The 22,414-nt window shown below is 36.1% G+C and overlaps 2 protein-coding genes and 1 long non-coding RNA gene across 5 annotated transcripts; 2 read left to right on the forward strand and 1 right to left on the reverse strand.

Annotated features, from left to right (window-relative positions):
* Positions 1-47: 47 nt before the first annotated feature.
* LOC141901411 (G patch domain-containing protein 1-like) lies at positions 48-4,897 on the forward strand. Its single transcript, XM_074788625.1, has 17 exons — positions 48-120; positions 498-629; positions 757-842; positions 929-1,077; positions 1,192-1,280; positions 1,366-1,622; positions 1,711-1,849; positions 1,935-2,162; positions 2,259-2,528; positions 2,619-2,797; positions 2,875-3,002; positions 3,115-3,370; positions 3,491-3,719; positions 3,799-4,059; positions 4,190-4,314; positions 4,388-4,503; positions 4,827-4,897. Exons 1-17 carry the CDS (start codon positions 48-50, stop codon positions 4,876-4,878), a joined length of 2,769 nt encoding a protein of 922 aa, XP_074644726.1. The 3' UTR covers positions 4,879-4,897.
* Positions 4,898-4,953: 56 nt separating this feature from the next.
* LOC141901436 (T-cell immunomodulatory protein-like) lies at positions 4,954-10,250 on the reverse strand. The gene is made up of 17 exons (XM_074788659.1): positions 10,043-10,250; positions 8,598-8,825; positions 8,370-8,421; positions 8,200-8,271; positions 8,001-8,110; positions 7,838-7,908; positions 7,617-7,704; positions 7,439-7,533; positions 7,147-7,334; positions 6,840-6,996; positions 6,651-6,750; positions 6,473-6,516; positions 6,289-6,367; positions 6,093-6,214; positions 5,886-5,965; positions 5,680-5,803; positions 4,954-5,595 (listed from the first exon to the last, which is right to left on the reverse strand). Exons 1-17 carry the CDS (start codon positions 10,218-10,220, stop codon positions 5,536-5,538), a joined length of 1,848 nt encoding a protein of 615 aa, XP_074644760.1. The 5' UTR covers positions 10,221-10,250; the 3' UTR covers positions 4,954-5,535.
* A 3,469-nt stretch (positions 10,251-13,719) lies between these two features.
* On the forward strand, positions 13,720-21,454 carry LOC141902287 (uncharacterized). Of its 3 annotated transcripts, XR_012618884.1 has the most exons (11): positions 13,720-13,799; positions 13,890-14,009; positions 14,642-14,779; positions 14,865-15,002; positions 15,088-15,229; positions 15,311-15,545; positions 15,631-15,772; positions 15,858-16,015; positions 16,101-16,237; positions 16,323-16,433; positions 16,734-21,454. It is a non-coding gene; the product is annotated as an uncharacterized LOC141902287 (long non-coding RNA). The 3 variants fall into 3 exon arrangements; XR_012618886.1 differs by lacking the exon at positions 15,631-15,772 and having other exon boundaries at positions 13,721-13,799; XR_012618885.1 differs by lacking the exons at positions 13,720-13,799; positions 13,890-14,009 and adding an exon at positions 14,475-14,558.
* Positions 21,455-22,414: the final 960 nt, after the last annotated feature.

Raw genomic sequence — 22,414 nt, forward strand, 5'->3', positions numbered from 1 at the left:
GGACTTAGTCCTTGGCCGTGATATACGCATATTAGACTAAACTCAATATGGCCGCGCCCAGTGAAGACGACGACGACGATTTTGTTTCGATTGGAACTGCTCTGCAGCCCCTAGATGATGGTGATTATGCCGAATTGTTAAACAACGTTAACATAAAATATCTTAAGCTATTCTCTTCTATATTTGATCCTTGATGACGATAAATTAAGATAATTTTCTCCATCTTGAGACGATTCTTCTCAATCCGGAAGTAACATTTTGCTAATTGCAAAAAAATGAACAAATAAATAGATGGAGTAGTTTGAAAAATTTGTTGGAAGTCAAAAAGGAAGTCTTATTTGAAGTCTACCTAATGAATATTGCCAATAAGATTTCACAATACAAAAAGAAAGACAAGTCAGAAGAAAGGTTTCTTTGAGCTACCACTAGTTGTTTTTCAATCTTTAAATAGCCGATTTTCATTTCACCACTTCATTTACTTCTTTTCACAGATGAAGAGTTAACGAGAAGAAAGCCTCAGAATGTTCAAGATCAGACTGTTCGCGATGAACAAGGGCGGCAACGCTTTCATGGTGCTTTCACTGGTGGATTTTCTGCTGGTTACTTTAATACGGTTGGATCTGAAACTGGTAAATCTTTTAGTTTTCTGGTCTAAAGATTAGTCAAACAAAGCAGCAAAGTCAAACTATAGCTCCTCCCTTAAATATGGTGATTATGAGGAATCTGAAATCTATAGAATCAAAAATTCTTTCTCAGGATGGACTCCTTCAACATTTGTTTCATCGAGAAATAAAAGATCTGAAAATGTATCACAACAACCTGAAGATTACATGGATGCTGAGGTAGGATTATATGTGAATTGTAATTTTTCTACTGTCCCCGGAGATGCCCAAAGTTCTTGGGATAATTTTAAGTAACTTTATTCAAGGATTTGGGCCAATTCGGAATTGCTCCTAGGAAAATTGTAACTACTGATAAGTTTGCTGGAGATGAACGCAATAAGGAACGAAAAAGACGACTCGGTGAATTTAGTTCTGGTATAGCGGGTTATTTGGATGATCTGATTAAACCAACAAAGTATGTAACAAACGGGTGGCTGCAACATCAGATGATGAGCCTTACTGTCCTACACTGCCACAGTAGTATCTACAATATTAACATATTCTCAAACATTTCCTTTCATATTCATAGACTTACAGTTGGAGTGAAGCTGTTGACAAAACAAGGATGGAAGCAAGGACAAGGAGTTGGTCCAAAACTGAAAAAGCAACTACCATCAGGTGAACTTACCTATATTTCCATAACTATAAATGAACTAGTCCCAATGCGCTTGTTAGATGAATATGTTGATCTGTGAAATTTTAGCAAATGCAGTTAGTCAGAAGATGTATGGTTGTGCCCTACCTCCGACCCCGGATGATGGTGAGATTGATCATAACGTATTGGGATTGATGTTTGCTCCGAAGGATATAACACCTTTCAGTTTCAATCAAAAAAATGACAGACACGGTATTGGTTACCATGGTATCGACCCACAAACTGCTATTTCCGGTGGCCATGTGAATTTGTTTGAACCGGCACCACCTATAAAACGGACTGGTCGGAAAGGCATCAGAGGACAGGTAAGTTTACAAGTTAGTACATATATATGAGATCACATTCACTAGGTATTCTTCAGATGATTTCATACTGTAATAATGACTTCTTCAGGCGTTCGGGACTGGAGCTTTAAATGATGAAGATGCAGATATCTATGGCACTGATTCTTTGGCTAACTATGATATGTGTTTAGATGATGAAAAAGATGTGAACAGGTCTAACCATGGTTGGACTGCTCCCGTTCATCTAGGTATATTTGTTTTCTTAATCTACCCTTACAATCCTCTTTAGCATAAATCCCTATTTATCCAAGTGCTCTATTTTTATATATTCAGCAATAACAAATGCACCATCGAAAAATGAAGTGTTAGCGTTAAGCGGATTTTCTGGGGCGACAAAGCCACCTCCTCGGCAAAAAACTTTCTATCCGTGTAAAATACCCAAGGATTACAAACCAATTCACGTGTTTACTACACAAAATACACCGTTAATTGCTGGTATACAGTCCGATGTCAAAGTAATGGATCCGCTCACAAGGGCCATAGCACTTGGAGAAAAAACAGGTAAATCTTTATTTCTATCATTGCATTGCTATGTTTTCTTATAGATTACCATCGGTATTCACTAAATTGTACATGTGTATATTTTTTCATTCTCAGGATCTGTATTTGAATTGATTTCAAAAAGCGAAAAGGAAAGAATCGAAAAAGTGAAGCAGGTTGGGGCACGTACCAGTGTGGATGAATATGTATCGCCACATAAACCCCAAGAATCATCAAGTGTTCCTGTGGCAATGAAGCAAACCCCTCCTGAAAAGAGTGCACCTTTGTTCAAACCGGGGCAAATAACATTTAAACCCTTCGCAAAAAATCCGGAAAAACAAGAACGGTATGAGAAATATCTTCAAGTTCGACAGCAGGGAAAAACATGTATGTATAGCAATGTGCATTGTATATTCTTGTTATATTGGATTATGATAGAATGAAACCGATTTCAAAACTAACATTACCTCTTGACAGATGGGGATGATGAAATACCAGAAGGAAGCATGACTGAGTGGGAACGAGATCAAGAAAAGGAAGAATTTGCTCGCGCTGCTAAACTGTATAAACCAATGTCTAATTTCATGGCTTCCAGATTTACTGCAGCTAAGTATGAGGATGATGCAGATAAAGTTGAAGTACCTGCAGAACAAGGGGTAAATTCATGCCGTGTAATGGTCATGGCCTCATGAGAAAAAGTTACTATGATTTTTTATTTTCATTTGATACATAGGGAGATAAAAGTGATCAAATGAAAGCAGCAAAAATGAAAATGTTCGGCCACATGACCCGTGATCATTTTGAGTGGCATCCTGATCGTTTGTTGTGCAAACGTTTCAACATTGCAAATCCGTATCCTCAGTGAGTATTCATAGCTGTCTCCATGGGACTGCTTCTTTCTGGCTTCTATTCACAATTGTACTTAAGATAACATTTTCCAACCTCAATCTACGATTTTTCTTATGATTTATAGGTCATCATTGACAGGATTACCAAAAGTGAAGCGGGATAAATTTTCGGTATTTAACTTCCTCAATTCACCTGCAAATGAGGAGCCTTCAAAGCAACCTGGATTCCTTGCTGATGAAACAAGCTCAAGGCCTAAGATTAGCTTCTCAATTGGAGCTAGTAAAAAATCCGATGAAAGCACTACAGCCCATTTTGATTCAGTGTCAAAGGATACTACATCAGAAACTTCTTCAAATGATCTAGCTCAGCCTTCAGTTGATGTATGTAAAAGTTTTTAATTTTGAATTATCCCGAGTGGTTTTTAATGAGAGAGTAATTGTTAGGTCTCACACAAAAAAAATCGGCTTACAATAAGTGTGCAATGATTGGTTGAATTGCAGGAGCCTGCATCCTCAACTCCTTCGACAGATCTGTTCCAGGCTATATTTGCTTCGACTGATTCTGAGAGTTCTGATGAAGAGAATACTGAAACAAGTCCAGACAAATCAAATAAATCGGATACAAGTAGTGCCGTCTGTATGGATGTCAAATCTGATAGTATGATGGAAATTGAAGAAACCGACAATAGCAGTGATTTGATGAATACCAAAGCGATTAGTGTTAACACTGGTATGTATCATAATTTCATAGATATTTTTGAATTTGTTTTCTCATTAATGAATCTATTTATACCAAATATCTATTGCAGTAGTTCAACCTGAAGACGAGGAAGCAAAGACGCCTAGAAAAAAAACATCACGTTTTAATCTGTTTGAGCCATTTCTGCAGCAAGCAAACACAAATACACCAACGACATCACAACCATTAACCTCAGTTACAGCAAGCACACCATCAATTAATGACCTGAAAGATCGTCTGTCTCCTTTATTGCCTGATCAAGATGATTCTTTTCTGAAGTATGGTCCGGCATTACCGCCTTCATCATCTTCAAGAATAAATATATCGTCTGGTAAGTTTTTCCATTGAAATTTGTTCAATATTACTGATAGTTCTTTATATGCAAGTCCTAACGCATAGATTTTGAATATTCCCACTTGCATACATGATATCAGCGATGTTGATAATTCAATTGATTGTAGATTCTGATAAAGATGTCCAACCCAATAATTCAAGGGCTCAGTATTCGGAAGCCTCTGCTAGTAGCCACAGAAAACAAAAACATAAACACAAAGAAAAGAAAAAGAAGCATAAAAAAGAGAAAAAGGTCAGTATCAGTCTTTTGATGAATTTTTCACCATTAGGAGATATTTTGTAGCCAATATTCTTTGTTTATTCAGAAAAAGAAGAAAGTAAAGAAGAAAAAACGCACTGATATGTCTAGTAGTAGTGATGGGGAAAGTAGTGATGATGCAGATGATGAAGGTAGTTCAACCGACGCACGTCTGCTGTCCATGTAAGTTCACATGCAAGTGATTGGTTCTGTTCAAATCGAAGGGTGGAATACAATATAACAGTAACCCAGCAGTGATGTATTTAAGCTTTGAAGTTGTAATAACTGATTTTGGTGGGTCTATTAAAGCACAACTCATTCGGTAATCCATTCAAACTGGTAGAATGATAAAAAGATTTTCTTTTCTCTACCGTTTGTCTATGTGAAAATATTCAAAAATTAATATCGGTATTTGTCTTAATACCGGTAACATTTTGCTGGCCCAGACGCTACTGCTAGATATACCTCTTTATATATGCCGATTCTCCATAAATTGTATCTTCCAGGCTGACCGGCTTATCTGCAGGGAAACGAATGACAGCAGCCGATTTCATGTAACAACACATGTACATCCAGTGTAAAAAATAAAGATATTTCTTATTTTATATAAAAATAGAGATTTTATTTTCCTTCAGTAGCAGAGATTCATGATTGTTATACTTCATTATAAAAACTTCAGGAAAACTTCTCCACCAGAAATAATACATCAATTTAAATACAAATAACCTCTCAAGTGATGCGCTCTCAAGTGATTTGATTATTCTTCAGGTGAAGAATGTTTATCAAAGAAACAATTAAATTATTAAAGCTTTGTACATATACCGGTATGTGTAATGGCTTTATTTATTACAATTCTTATTTGCCTGCAAGTACCGCTATTAGAAATACATATATCCCATTGTCGTTGATAACATTGCATTGCTGAAGCAAAATTTATACATAGAATAATATTGTAAATGTTTTAACAGAGCTGAAATATTTACAATAAACATTAAATAATCTTTAATTTGCGAACATAAATTACCGTCATTACATCACGATGACTACCAATAGAAACACAAAAATATCTGTGACCGTGCATAATTTATCAATATATAAATAAAGCTCCAGTAAATTTGTACCAATTTGCCAGAATTAATATACCCCTGGAAATTGGGCAAGTTAACAGGCGCTACCAGTGGTTCCTAGACTAGAGCCCGAGCCGGTTGATAAGTTTTACATAGCATCAAAATGAAACTTCTGGGCTTCTTGTAACTTTTCAATCTTATCTTCTCTCTGAAATCAAGGATAAATGAAGTTCATTTTCAATCATGCTTATGAAACTGCAATAAGATTTTACGATGAGAGGGATATTCTTACCTTTTCTCTCCAGTGCAGAATTCCAACAATTCCAGCCACAAACCCACAAGTTCCAATCAGTGTAGCACCTGTATACAAGACTTGTTTATCATGGAGTGGTGATATAAACAGCTTGGAGACCCATCTATAAACAGAAATGTCATGAACAATTAGCATTTTTTATCCAGTCTGGTGAAGAGACATATTCGGTGTCCTACTATACTCACGATCCTGGTACGTCAATTGGATATGGAATTATAATTATCTGTGAATTTGGAATGATACTCTTCCAAGTTTTTGTTCTTTTCTGAAAGAAGTATTTACGGATTACAATTTGGTTTTCTTTGAAAAATATACATCAGATACATGAGGAATTGTAATCATAAAATGCAGAGATATGATGAGCATTGAAATACAATTCAAAGTAAACTAACCTCTTTCTTTGGTGATGAGATACCAACTCCTAGTGATTCAACGTAATTTGGTGTTTGACCAAGTCCGAACACAGTATATGGCATTTGTAGAGCGAAATGGGTTGATTGTGATAGCTGGCCCTCTAATGAAATAAAACCATAATGTATTAAACATCTATAGAAAGAAGAAAGGCATGTAAATGCAATTATGACGTACCAACTCCTTTGAGTAAATTGCCTTCACTATCATAAATCATGTAGTTAATCGTCGGCCCGACAACATTTGTCCCTTGTGGCTGCAATGAATGATGTGACAAACACATTCAGTACCTAACAAATAGCTATAGGCTACACACTGGCAGAATTTTTCCATTTAATTTGTTAGAAAATCGATTCCTTACTTGTTCCTTTCCAGGGCAATCATCTAAACATAAGCCATTCACCACTGCAAATGCAAATAATGGAAAACAATAAGCTATTGATAAATAAAATTATGTTAATGGTGGAATGGTATTGCAATGAACTTTATAGCACCTGGCATAATTTGGTCCCATCATGGTGCATTTTATTAATTCATACCTGTTACTTTGACAAAATATGCGTCTCCATTAAAAGTGTGATAAAAAGCATGAAGACCTCCTTTTGGTCCACTATTATGAAGAAATATGTCTAATATTCCCTGGGAAAATACATTACAGACATTACATTTCAATTTTTTTAAAATATCATAATGTTGTATACTTGTACGTATGAAATTGTTTCACTTACATTTTCATAGATATCAAAGAAAGCAGCAACATCCACATTCTGAACATTACTGAGAGCTGGTGTGTGCCATTCTGCTTGAAACGTTCGTCGGATTTTACTACAGGCCCTTGTTGTACAAGCAACATTATTCAATATGAATGCTTTCTGTTGTACTTTCCTAAATATAATATGCCATTTGATAACAATAATCATAATTGTAATGATGATGATGATAATGAGATTCAAATAGTAGTTAACCCAGTTCAGCTGCTCAGGAACTGTATTACTCCTGAGGTGTACAGTCGACTATAGGCCTATATGCTCTTACCCTTTGTTTTCTGTCCGTAACACCGCCAAAATATCTGGGTAGCCATCTAGATTAAAGTCACCCAGTCTCAAAGTGATGGGTATTCTTGGTTCAGTGGAAATCTTAGTTTTAGGTAGAGCAAAACCCCATGTCTGACCAGCTTCATCGGCTGGTATGGACTCCATCATCAAGCTCCAACTCCATTCACCCTAAAGTAAATTAGGTAAAACGTTTAAAGAGACTAGCAGGGATAACTGATAGAGATAACAATAGAGATTGAGATGCAGTTTTATCCATCAAAAGTATTCGGTACCTCACTTGCTTGTTGAGAATGAACATATATCTGTGATTGATTACAATCTTTATCCAAGCACACCGGCAACAAATGATCAATCAATCCATCACCATCTGTAACAAGTATTTATGGCACAGGCGTTAATTGTAATCTTAAAGCTAAAAAGAATTGGCTATGTGTCTTTGAAGAGACTTACTGATGTCGATGAAAGCTGACTGGCCAACTTGTTTTATTCCGTTGGTAGGCAATGAAATATCGGTGGAATTTTTCACAAAATTCCCATCCTAAAATCGCAAATTTTATTTGAAATCATGTTTGTACCAGTAGATATCGAACTATACTTGCAACTTAAAAATGAAAACCAATATGAAAAATGATTTGAGATCTATAGTGGCTTTTGACAACATTCATCCATACCTTATTAATCCAATATTCAAATCTTATATGCTCATTGCCAGTGGCCTTATCTTCAACAGTCACCATCATATCTGAAAGGCCAATGCCAATATAGTTCACTAGATGAGAGTTCATTAATAGACCTATTGTAAAGCAATTAATTAAGCATAGAAAAATAGAATACCTGGAATGAGATCATTATTAAGATCAATAAAAGCGTTACAACTCGGAAACTTGAAAGGAGCCATTGGCTTTCCTGGAAATTTTTCCATAGTGAAATTCCGGTGTCCTTTCCTGAAAAAAGGGAGCATAGAGCAAGAATAAAAATAAACTGAAATATAGCTCCCAGGTTATTACAATGAATTATCCGCTGATGCACCTACTTTCCGCGCCAAACTCGCCGCATTCCACTCGAAATTTCACCAAATATGTCAGTCACCATATCTCCATCATAACTGAAAATTCAATTTTGATGTCATAGTATCTCATCGTACGAAAAATAATAATTAGAGCGAATAGATATTGTTCATCGATCATAATCTCCATGGCTTACTCAAGTAATGATGGCTGATCTCTCAGCATTTGTGGCAATCTGTAGCGACCCTCTGAAAAAGATATGTAGCCTGTAGAAATTTTATGCTGAAGAACCAGTTTGGCCATTCACCTGTACCCTCTGCCACATTCACACAAATTAAAGTTTTCATTTCCATCAAAGAAGTGAACGAGCTTCAGATGTATCATTTTTGCTTAAACAGATTGATAAATGCATAGCTATACATACGAACACGATATCCAGTGTCAGTTCCCCAGTAAATATCTACAATTACGGCATCTGGATTTTGATGTGATTGCCTGGTAATGAGAGTATCAGTGTGACCATCCCCATCAAAATCCGACGGCATTACACTAGTTATTCTTGTGTCTTTAGTTTCAGCATCGTCATTTTCGATCAACGTTTGTCTGAAATATTTTCCCTCCTTTTGACCGGCGACTAGTAGAACGCTTGTTCCTATATTGTACAAATGGTTGTTCATCAACATTACCAAGTAAGAACTTCTTCAAAAGAATAATATACCACAGGCACTTGAATATAGGCTTTGATAATGGAGAAATATTCAATAATTCACCAGTGATATGTTATTCCTATTTCAATCATCTGCCAGGTTTCATAAAGAATTTATCAATGGTGCAACTATCTATACCAATACAAAAAGTAGGAGATGATCCTATCTCTGTAATGCTTAAATCTACCCGCAAAACTCGGAACAGCCAAACACTGCCGACGATTACCGAAGTATCAATATTTTTCTGAAATATGAGGAGCACCAATAATTCCAATCCTATATAATTAATTATTAGACAATATAAACACTGTTTAAGTACTGTTCAAGATTATAAAATAATCAACATAATTGATCTTTATAAATTTGCAGGAAGTATTACCACCAAATGCGTAGCAAGAGCGCTGTGTAGGAAATAACCCAATGCCTCTTTAGGATTGCTGTGATGTCAGCTGTTGGTAGTTTAGTGGGTAGATTTAAGCATTACCGAGATTGGAGCATTTCCTGCCTTTCTGTAATAGTAATAAGCATTTAGTACAGATAGATGCACATTGGATCATCGGTAAAACAGTTGTACCATAGTAAGATAGTTAAGACGGTGAACCTGATGAATTTCTTTTTTAAAAGTTCATAATTTTCAACACTCCAACAAGCTAAAATTCCATATTCAAGTGCCTGTGAATATACTGACATTGTTAGTTACGAATTACGAAGCCACCCAAAAAAATCGACCAAAATCTGATAATACTACTATTATAAGTAACAAAGTGGCTATTTTTACGTCGCCCGTAAGAATTTTACTTCCGGCTATATTTACGTCCGGGAAGGGATAGGTTTTTAGGGTAAGGTGAGGCTATATGTAGTTAAAACATTTGGCCGACTGTCAGCGAGCTCGGTGGTCTAGTGGTATGATGCTGCGCTAGTAATTTACTGGCCAGGGTTCGAGTCTCGCTCGATCCGCTCTATTTTTCTCTAACTCTATTCTCCACACTTTCCTTGAATTTTCTAAGTCGCGCACCTCTGTACGCATGCGCGTCAGTTATTAGCGTACAGATCGCAGTTCCATAGGTACGGATGTAAATATAGCCGGCAGTTAATTCTTACGAGCGACGTAAGAATAGCCACTTCGTCTTCGTATAATATAACGTAAAGACAAAGTACGTACCATTATTTGTAATCACCAATAAATCTGCGTTTTTATCACCAGTGAAGTCCGCAAATGCGGCCAAAATACCATTATCAATTCCTCCTAATAGAGAACTCGTAACATCATTCAACCCTCCCTCCACTACCAATACGAGAGAAGCGCAGACTATCAACGAAAGTAATTTTTTTCTAGTCATTTTGTAGAAATTTGACAACCCGGAAGTAAATGAATGATGGCTGTCTGCAGAGTTTCCAGAACCTGTCATACAGGTCTTACCTGTCATGTCAGGTCCCGAAAAAACCCAAACTCACAACAATATTTGACGAAACGGCGAAATATCTAGGCATGTGCTAGACGAATGGAAGAACATTTTGAGTTAAATGAATATTCTGATCAGTCGTAAATATCGAAAATGATTCAACATTAACGTTAAGGAAAATGTTCTGACTAATAATTCATTTGAAAGGTTGATTTATAAGAAGAAAATATTTATGTGTAAAATGACTTATTTCTGTATTAAACTTAAAGGGAAAAAATAAGTTTCAGGCATAGATGAATTAATTAATGTAGAAGTAAGGGGATATTTTCGATAGCTGAATCGAGGTCTTGATATTTCGTTTCCGCAATAAGAAACTGAAAAATATCTGCTCACTATTATGGAATACTATGGAATACCTCAAGGGCCATACGACTTACGAGTTACGTTTTACGAGTTACGATTTACGTTTTACGAGTTACTTATACATTTCCTTGAATATTCGTTACGACTTCCGTTTTATGAGTTACGAATTACAACGAAAATACGTTTTACGAATTACGAGTTACGATTTACGAGTTAGGTGTTGGAGTTTCGGTTCGCAAGAGTTCAAGGACAGTGGCCATGTGGTAGGCATTTCACTGTGTGGGTGTAATTATTAGACGAATAACTGTAACGATGATGGATGGCTGTATGCAATGAGGAGAGAATCCCACAATGATAATAAAAAGTCCGAAAATGAAACTTCGAGATAGTAGTTTATTTCAACGTTTCGACTATATCCTAATAGTCCTTATTCCTGAAGATGACTATTAGGATATAGTCGAAACGTTGAAATAAACTACTATCTCGAAGTTTCATTTTCGGACTTTTTATTATCATTGTGGGATTCTCTCCTCATCGCGTCAACACGGATATTGTGTTCTACCTATCGTGATGGCTGTATGCAGCCCAGTGTTTTCAAAAAATAAATACATTTTTTCTAAATTGATGAATCTTGTTCTAATTATCAAAATCATTTCCAGCTAAGATCTATTGAAATATCGTCTATTAAAATCATCGTGCACGTAACGGGACAGTCATCAGTCAGTGTGAAATGTATTGTCAGCATTTAATAGATTTTGAGAAGGTTCGCACAGCAGATGGCCAACGCGCAGATTTTTTGCCCTGTAATAGACCACTGCAGTCGAGATTGATTCACTATGTACAATAAATTACTCTTATCATGCTGTTTGAAATGACAATTCGACTTCATTTTGAAACCCGTTCTTTGAATTACGCGCTTCGGATATCCGAAGCCAATTAGTGAAAAACGTGTAATTCGTAAAACGTAAGTCGTAAATCGTAAGTCGTAACGTATGGAAGACCTCAGACGACATACAAGATATGAGATATAACATACGAGATATGAGATGCAACATACGAGATACGACATATGACATACGAGATACGACTTATTTACAGTACGGGTGTCCGTCTGCTGGCGCCACCGCAGTGTATGTTTTTTCAATATTTACTGCATATAAATCGTTTAACATGGTGACGCGTACAGTCATCGTCAATTATATGAAAACCAACATAGTCAACATTTTATTCAAACCAGAAATAGATTTCTTTTGGATAATGGACACCTGGACCGGACACAACGATATTAGGCCATACTGTGAACACCCTGGACTAGGCGCGCCGCCGGCCGTTCCTCTCCCGCGGGCGACGAAAAGTTTTTCAAATCACAAAACTAAAAAGATATCAAACTGTTCAAGTTCATAATATTATGCTATTTCTTGTCTTCCTTTGGTCTTAAAACGGCCTGGTGTTCAGGAGCCGGGGTTCCGGTTACTCAATGCCTGCAGAAAACTACTGTTCACCGCCCGCCGTAACCGCCTGCTTTTCTGCATCAGAAATCAAAATTCTAAAAAAAACTCCGCAGCCGGAAATCCCGGCCCCCTTGTACCCCTCCTCCGCTGTTTGACACCCCTGCCTGAGTTCTTGAATCCCAAACAACCTGGGAACCCGTACATCGCCCTGGTATCCAGATTAAGAACTCCCGTGCTCTCTCTCAAGGTTTGAAATCCCCAGCTAAATTCCATCCCTATCGAGCTACTGGGGCAGACTGGTGAGTCCACTAGACCAGCCATTGAGAGTCGAGACTGGCCAGTTTTCGCTAACCGCCAGGGCAGTATGCGGTACTGTCTTTCTGAAGCCATAGTCTGGGGTCCTCCCCTGAAAATTTGTTCAATTTAGGTACTTGTGTATTCTGAGTGCTTTTTGGCTATCTTTCTTTTCTGACATCTTTCATGAAAAGGGCCAATGGCTGAATCTGAATAACTTTCATAATCGGAGAATCCAATTTAAGATCATTTTTATCAATTGTCATGGCCAGTTTTAAAACTGTTTATTGACAAAAGTACAGGAACCACATAAATAAGTCTTCAGCAAAACACAACAGCTCTTACATTTGTAAAGATAAGAGATCCATGGAAATATCAAGTAACATTTCTTTAGACAGGGGAATTAGCGGAACACCGGAACGTTGCTCGTATGGTGCGTTTGCACCCGTCGCAAAAAACGTCGTGATAAATGAAATCAGCTGGACTAGGGCCAGGAGCTGAGAGTGATACAATGGAACTCCATTCTGATATTTAATGAATAATTCATTCAATAGATCTATGTTATCTTTAGTATTTTTAATTCATGTCCATGTTTCAATTCATTCGTTGAAATCATAGTACACTAAACACAGATTCCGCGTGTGTCGGACTTTTTTTTTAACTCTTTGGTCATCGGCATTCGTAATATACATACATCTTTCATTCTTCATCGAAAACCCTCGATCGAACGCGAAGTTTAAACCCTTGACTAGGCGCAATTCTTAGTGACCACCAATTTGAAGGGGCCATGGCTAACTCTTTTTGAGGGATTTTTGTACACTAAAAAATGAAATTTGAGGCGTTTTTGGTGGATTTAGGGGCTGTAGCCCTGTATTTGGAGCCAACTCGAATCACCGGACCATCGGTGTCTCACACTAACAGTGGCCGCCCACTGACGTCACAGCGAGAAGCCGGTCCCCGGGAGTGGTTGATCAAATATTTTTAAATGTTTTTCGTTTCAAATGAAACGTTTTTCGCATATTGATATTCATAGTTAATGTATACGCCACTGCCTGCGCACGTGTCGTAGTATACGCCGCAACGCCGAGTAGATGTTGGAAAATATACACTGCGGTGGCGCTAGCGGACGGACACCCGTACTGTAAATAAGTCGTATCTCGTATGTCATATGTCGTATCTCGTATGTTGCATCTCATATCTCGTATGTTATATCTCATATCTCGTATATCGTCTGAGGTCTTCCATAGTAACGTATTGTAGGAAATGTATTAGTAACTCGTAAATCGTAACTCGTAAAACGTAACTCGTAAGTCGTATGGCCCTTGAGGTATTCCATACACTATCACAGTGCGCCGGCATCACTCCTCACTGTCCCGAAGTCTCACTATTTATATTCATTGATGTTCATGTAAAAGAGCCGAATGCAATATAGAGACTGATTTTAAATCAACTCATCAATTTAAAGCAAATTTGAAATTTTTCTTTCTATTTATATCAGTTTTAATGCAGACCTGTCACCACAGGTCGCGAGAAATTCTGCAAAATGGCGCGAGCTGCCGTGTGAGGTCTCGCTTCAAAATTATTGCTTTACAGTAACTTAAGATTTAATCTATCTATGGTAAGCAATATATATTATACTCATTACTATAATGAGACCAAAAAAATTAAAGTTTTCCTTCATTTCATCAGTTTAATAATGCAGACCTGTCACCACAGGTCTAGAGACGCTCTGCAAAATGGCGCGAGCTGCCGTGTGAGGTCTCGCTTCAAAACTTGTTTTATGTAACTTAAGATTAACCATATCCATGGTAAGAAATTTTTTTTTATGGCCTTATTAAAGTTCCACGATATTGTTTAGCTGGCTACTGGCGTGTATTCAACCCGGCAGTAGAACCTTTTCATTCAACTTCTACTTTATAAACCCCCAAAATTTTCTAGTTTCTATTTATCTGAGTTGACCTCATTACCTGAACTACATTGAATGTGATTGGCTGTTTGTTTGATATACCGGAAATTCCGGGAACTTCTGATGTAATTGGGAAAGCCCCATTGGGAAAACCCAATGTGGAACCCAAAACAAAATGGCGAGCATTTCATTCGACTAGGTATCGTATGTTCGCTTATAATATGTTCGGTGTTACGAATATAACCGAGTAGGCTATTCTAGGTATATCATTTATGGAAATTATTATGATAAATTCTAAATGAAATATTTTGTCATTACAGGATATCTTCTTTTAATCATTGCAGCTAAATTTCAACTATGAGAAAAACCCAGTTTGAGATCAACTACTCGTCTAAAATCGACCAACTGGAACAGTGCACAGATGAGGCCAACTAACTAACCAACTAATAGGATAATCGCCGATTACCAAGCAATCATAAAAGGTAACTTGATATACATGGAATTATTTCGATAAATTCTAAATGAAATATTTTTTCATTACAGGATATCTTCTTTTAATCATTGCAGCTAAATTTCAACTATGAGAAAAACCCAGTTTGAGATCAACTACTCGTCTAAAATCGACCAACTGGAACAGTGCACAGATGAGGCCAACTAACTAACCAACTAATAGGATAATCGCCGATTACCAAGCAATCATAAAAGGTAACTTGATATACATGGAATTATTTCGATAAATTCTAAATGAAATATTTTTTCATTACAGGATATCTTCTTTTAATCATTGCAGCTAAATTTCAACTATGAGAAAAACCCAGTTTCAGATCAACTACTCGTCCAAAATCGACTAACTGGAACAGTGCACAGATGAGGCCAACTTACTAACCAATTAATAAGATAATCGCCGATTATGAAACCAGCAATCATAAAAGGTAACTTGATATATGTGGAATTATGTCGATAAATTCTAAATGAAATATTTTGTCATTACAGGATATCTTTGCTCATTTCAGCTAAATCCTATCTATATGAAACTGCCCAGCTTTAAATCAACGACTTATCAAATATCTACAGATAAGCTCCGCCCACTGAACAATCCAAGCTTGAATCAAATGCATCAACCAATTGTTCTAACCGATACTGAACCCAGCAAACTTGAAATGTAAGATGAGGCCAACTAGAATCCAATTTATCAACAAACAAACTTAAGATGATCCACGCCGATTACGAACCAAGCAATCATAAAAGGTAACTTGATATACATGAAATTATTTCGATAAATTCTAAATGAAATATTTTGTCATTACAGGATATCTACTTTTAATCATTGTAGCTAAATTTCAACTATGAGAAAAACCCAGTTTGAGATCAACTACTCGTCCAAAATCGACTAACTGGAACAGTGCACAGATGAGGCCAACTAACTAACCAACTAATAGGATAATCTCTGATAACAAACCAAGCAATCATAAAAGGTAACTTGATAGACATGGAATTATTTCGATAAATTCTAAATGAAATATTTTTTCATTACAGGATATCTTCTTTTAATCATTGCAGCTGAATTTCAACTATGAGAAAAACCCAGTTTGAGATCAACTACTCATCTAAAATCGACCAAACGGAACAGCACACAGATGAGGCCAACTAGAATCCAACTTATCAACAAACATACTTAAGATGATCCACGCCGATTACGAACCAAGCAATCATTAAAGGTAACTTGATATACATGAAATTATTTCGATAAATTCTAAATGAAATATTTTGTCATTACAGGATATCTTCTTTTAATCATTGCAGCTAAATTTCAGTTATGAGAAAAACCCAGTTTGAGATCAACTACTCCTCCAAAATCGACCAACTGGAACAATGCACAGATAGGCCAACTAACTAACCAACTAATAGGATTATCACCGATAACCAAGCAATCATTAAAGGTAACTTGATATACATGAAATTATTTCGATAAATTCTAAATGAAACATTTTGTCATTACAGGATATCTACTTTTAATCATTGCAGCTAAATTTCAACTATGAGAAAAATCCAGTTTGAGATCAACTACTCGTCCAAAATCTACAAACTGGAACGGTGCACAGAAAAGGCCAGAACTTAACCCAGCAATCTTTAAAGGTAAGTTGATATACATGTAATTACCTGTATATAGAAATTTCAGTCCTCATATGAATATCATTTCATAAGTGGCTATCATCAAAATCTATTTACCGGTCCACATGGCTGAACTTTTATCTTCACTAGTCTTAAACAGTGATGAACTAGTCCCACCTACTGCAATTAATTATTGGGGTTTAACTCAGCAATTGACGTCAATGAATTTTACTTTGTGTAAAACAGGGTGGCTTGTAATTTGAAATGACACGTAAATTATGATAAATCTGTCTGAAATGTTTTGCTTTCTTCACTTTGTTTCAGCCAAACTACATCTCGGAAAAATTGGGGGAATTATTATTGTCTGAAGAAGACACTCACAAGTAGATGAATACTGATCGACCCATTTGCTGATGAAAACTGCAGAAGTCCAGATGAAAAGTTGAGGAACCAGTTATGGATTAATCACTCAATGATGGATTCGACAATCGGCGGTTGATTTCTATAAAACATTAAATATCAGGAGCAGCAGAGACAATAGTGAATCTTATACACACTGATTCAAGCGACAAAGCTAATGAATTATCTCATAAACACTGATTCAGGATAAACACTGTTTTAAAAGCAGCAAAGACTATAGTGTATCTTATTAGGAGCAGCATAGATAATAGTGCATGTTATAAACACTGAAATCCAGGAGCGGCGAAGACAATAGCGTACTTCTGTAGTAAAGTATTGATTTTTTGCTTATCACCTTTTTCAAACCAGTCTGATGGATGATATAGTGTTTTCGAGGAAAGTATTTGATAATGTTTATGCAATGTGAGAGTCTAATAAAAGCTAAGCTCCATTAATTCAAGATATTGGTCTTCGATCCATGGTTGATAGATAAGTCTAGTTAAGTTAGTCACTAGGGGTAAATGGTTGTGTTGAGTGCCTAGTTTTGACTCGTAGGTCTGTTGAGTTAACTCCTAAACTGAGATATAGTTTCAACATGAATTGTGAGTTTAATCTTCCAACTTACCATAGTTAAACATAGTCAACTGTGGCTATTTGTCCGCGTACATATCACATAGTTAGGAAACAGAACATAACATTAGACCAGTGTTGTACAAATATTAACTATTTGCTGAATTGTAGATTTACAAATTTGATGGCATTGATATTTTCGAAGGTAACCAATTTGAAAAATTTGAAACGAATCGTAGATTTCGATTTAAGCCTCCATCAATCTGTTTGATGATCATATCTACGTACTTGAAAACTAAAGCTTTATCTGAAAGGAGACCATTATTTACATTTGAGAGGTATAGCTAGGAATAACAAGGCATAAAGTTATAGCTAGGACTAATTTTTAACGTTTTAACATTGTTTATAGCTGTTTGAACTTCTTTTATTGTAATGGGTAAATCCATATCACGAGATGGCTCTCGTGAATAATCACTTAGCTTCAAATTGGGTGTATAATGATTATTAAGGAGTGGCAGTGAATCAGTAGCGCTTTCTTAAAATGGGCCCAGAACTTTACAGTGAAAAAATGCCTGCAGTTGTAAATAGAGGAGTATAAATAATACATAACTACAAACTACAAGTACATAAATTAATTCTAAAAAATAAGAAAAAACCAATAAATAATGAACAGAATAAACAACAATACAAACAAACATACAAACAAACAACAAATTAATATTCTATTTACATGAAAAGGCATTTTTTCAAATATTTATCAACAAGGTTCTTCATTTATCGAACAACCTTCCCTAAGTATAGCGAAAACCCGAGATCTTTTCTGTTGTTATTCAAAGCATTCTATCTACTCAGTTATTGTAATGAACGAAACAAATAACCATAAACCTTTACTAAATCGAAAACATTTTAAAAAATAACTGATATGATAGAATGCTTTGAATAACTGTGATCAAAGATCGACCCGTCCTTTCAACTAGCCGCGCTCAATCACTGCTGTGACTGTTTATTGTTATACATGGGTAGACTTACTATCTAAAATGTGGTACATACATTTTACTTTTTAGAAAGAATTTAAAACAGCTATAAACTTAAGTTATTGATGTTATTGATTAGTTACCGATTGTATAATTATGTTGAAGCTGCCAGGAAAAACGTCAGAATACTTAGTATGTAATGTCAAGGTGTTTGGAAATCTTTAAGACAAGGCAAAGTTGGCAAAATTCTAGTTTTCCAGTGAAAGTAATGATTAATTGATACTAAAGAGTTCCAGAGTGAATCTGAGTTTCTCATCTCTAGTTTTAATGTTAGCTTTTATGTTGGAGACTTATTGTAACACAGTTCACGTGTTTGTAAATTAGGAACTTGCATGACGATTCCTCGGTTAAGATATTATTGTTGCGTGAATAAAACGATGTACATTTTCATCATTCATGTTAAAACTTTTCAGTTAGGCCTAAGTTTTATAGCAAAAATTTCACTTTGGTGCTTTTCAGTGGTTCACAAAATACTGATCTAATCAAGGCCCTGTCGAAAATAGCGAGAGCATAGAATAATTGTCCTAGCTTTGTTTTGATTATCAGTTTAACCGCGTCCGTGTGGGGCCTGTAATATCTGGACAAGAAGAATTTCTGATCTTTATAAAGAGTTGTATTTATATCTACTATCAAGTTAAATAAAAAACAATTAAGAAGTTACCGAAGCTTCGTCAATCAAACCATATTTATTTGAAGATACTTGATTTATCTTAAATTGTGACGAAGAAAAACCTTTTTAATAGTATGCAGGCTTCGATCTGAGGAATAAATGCCACTTGACCTTAGGGCAAGCATATACCGGTATGTAATATCACTTGCCCCCTCAAAAATCAACTTGCTCTACATGAATAGTCCGATTGTGACACAATAATCCCTTGCATCGAGTGGGATAAAAGCTTTGAGACATAGAATTACACAAGCCCGGTGGATGAGTGATTATAATAACCTTCATGCCCTAATGAAAATATACTTGTCCCGGGCAATTGGACTAGTGCTTAAATCAGACCCTGCTTTGTTTCAAATGTAAAATTTGTGAAAAAGTAGTTAATAATGTTTGAAGAAATCTCTTAAAGACGAGGAAAATTTGGCAATGTTTTTAGTTTTCTAGTAATAATTAGGATTAATTAGTTAACCTTACGCTTTCCAGAGTGAGTGAATTTGTAGGTTTAATGTTTTTTGACGCCTTATAAAACGTTACCATTATGAAACCTAAACAATGTTAACCATTCAGCGTCATTTTACAAACGACAGCCGTAAATCGATGTGCAAAACGTCACAGGTCTATGTGTACACAAACAAGCTATCTGGCAAAATATTATTGACATAGATGTAGAATGGCTTCCTGTGATTATATAATGACCTATATTTGAACGTCGAAATGTTATATTGCATTGAATATCATTAGAAGACGTATTGTAATAGTAAAGGATGTATGATTATATCAGAAGGGGCAGGCATAAATAGAAATGATAAGTAAATCGGATTATTCGGTTAAATGGCGGATGTATACACGATTTGGAAGTCTGATATAAAAGTCAGACCCTGACGTGGGCATGCCGGTGGAATGACGAAGCTATCTACGATGTGTGTAGGGCCGGCGTGAATTTCATCAGCGGCTAAAAGCGGTCAATATGAAAATGTGTAAACATATAATTTCAATATTCAAACGTTTTAGAAAATATGTTTGATATTAGGAGTATGCAGGTTTCGTGAGATTAGCAATTTATAATAGCATAGCTATCATATACGGCTCCGCGTCCTCTGATGGCATGTGTATTAGGTGACAATTCAATTCAATTCTTTATTGATCCTTATTACATTGAAATTTCGGGATAAAATTCCCAAATTCAATAAATACAAATTTTAAAATAAATTAATACAACATACATGACACACGGGTAATTCATACAGAACAACATAAGCATGTTATTTTAAATGACAATGTCTACTTCAACCCACCCAGACTCAAGACTCTAGGATTTCGAGTGACAGCCAAACCCGTGGCCCGGGCCGGCTGGCTAGGCCACACGATATGCTCGAAGTCATGATGAAGCAGACATCAGAAGAGCTCGTTCTTCAACCATGGAGGCAATGAAGTTGCAGACCAGCTTAGAGGCATAAGTAAATGAAGTCGGTCGCAAGTTCGCGATCAATTATTGAGAATTGTCAATAAAAAAATTTAAACCACTACTAGAGTCGAAGACCCGCTGTATCATCTACCCATCATTCCCCAAATTTCTTAAAACTTCGATTTCAAATTTGCAATTCCACATTAGCTTAGCCCAGAAATTATACATTTTTTTCGCAGGCGTCAAATAATTTTCTAAAATTAATTTTCTTGTTTCTTGATAATTAAGATGTCCTCAATCTCGATGTCATTTGAAAAGTTGATGATGATAGATTCATATTTCATGAAATATAACAAAGTGTCGGTTATATTGACCTCATGAATTGTCAAATTCATAATCTTAGACTTTCAGACTAGTCCTTTTTTCGGTGTTTTATGGATCAAAATTTATAATTCTTTGTGTATTTTCCCATTGATGCAAATTGTATGAATCAGCTGTAGTGGAAATGTATCATATATAAACACTTATAAGTACCTTACATGTAACTTTTGTGATTTTAAAGTTAGTACAATTTCATACAGAGTAATAGAAATAAAATTGCTACATGTATTAAAATTTGAGAAAATAGCTAAAAGTTAATAATTTGATATGTGAAAATAAACTGATGTTAAGAATGTAAATCAGATTGATTAATCCTACGCTTTCCAGAGTATTTGGCCAGGTTTATCTCTGGTTTTAGTGCGGGGGCCATGGACAATTGAGTCCATGGTTGGGCCATAGACTTTTTTGTCTTAGAGTCTATGTTTGGACCAAGGGGCGTATAAACACTCATTTATAGTTTATACGCCTATGGTGGTTGGACTAGTTGTTTTTTGAAAGTCCACGTGTTTGAGGAGCTTACGTTTTAATTCCTCGAGCAATCCTGGCATTTTGTATAATTGTTGTATGAGAATAAATATGATTTTGAAATTTGTCATTCGTTGAGTTAAGCAACAAGTGTTACTAAAACGAAGCACTACTAAATAAAAAGACTATATGCACCAGAGAAAACCGACCAATTTACGTTTCACATGCATTTGTTTATATCTGGTATTGCCTACACTAATTAGCTGAGGTGGTTGAATACACAGATAGCACCCCTAGTGATGATTTCTAATGAGTGCAATAGCTCATCGGACTTCGTTTTAGTCATGCATAGTTCTTACACCTCTAAGTGCATAGGTCTTAGTTTTAGTAGTGCATAGTTTTAATAACACCCCCATTTCACTGCCCTTCTATTAAATTCACTGCTTTTCACGGCCGGTCCGTGAATCATTTACAAACCCTGGCAGTTGAATCAGATGCAGTTTTCTGGAAAACTTTTAACAAGGCCACCACATGAGGTACGTTTTTCATATACAGTACGCTCACAGATTACATCGCAGCGAGTCTTGTGGCGCGCACGTCTGTGAAGCACGGCGGAATATACGTGAAGGCGCATATTCTTCTGAACAAAAAGTAGTTTCAACGACAAATAGATTGATTCATGTGGATGCCCGAGGCCTTCTTTGATGGTAAATTATGTGATATGATATAAAATAAGTGACGCATTCTGATGAATTCAATAGGGAAGAGGAGATGGAGAGGGGAGTCTGTAATTCAACGGGAAAAGTTTCAAAAGTTTGAAGAACACATGAAGATGCCAAAAGCAAGATGAGCTTAGATTATCCTGGTTGTACCGCCTGTTTTTGAATAATATATTCAGAAAGCACTACGATATGTTCTTTGTGTTCTCATCGGCTTTCATGTGTTCTAAATCCGCGCCTATCATGTCTTCTAATCGCCTATCATCGGTTCAGTCATAACGATTCTCATTTTTAGCGAATCAACCTGTCACCTGAGGTCCCACGTCATGTCAGGTCTTGGGCCCTGACATGACAGGTTCTGGAGACTC

The sequence above is a fragment of the Tubulanus polymorphus genome, chromosome 3, assembly GCF_964204645.1.
Source record: "Tubulanus polymorphus chromosome 3, tnTubPoly1.2, whole genome shotgun sequence".
Taxonomy (NCBI): domain Eukaryota; kingdom Metazoa; phylum Nemertea; class Palaeonemertea; order Tubulaniformes; family Tubulanidae; genus Tubulanus; species Tubulanus polymorphus.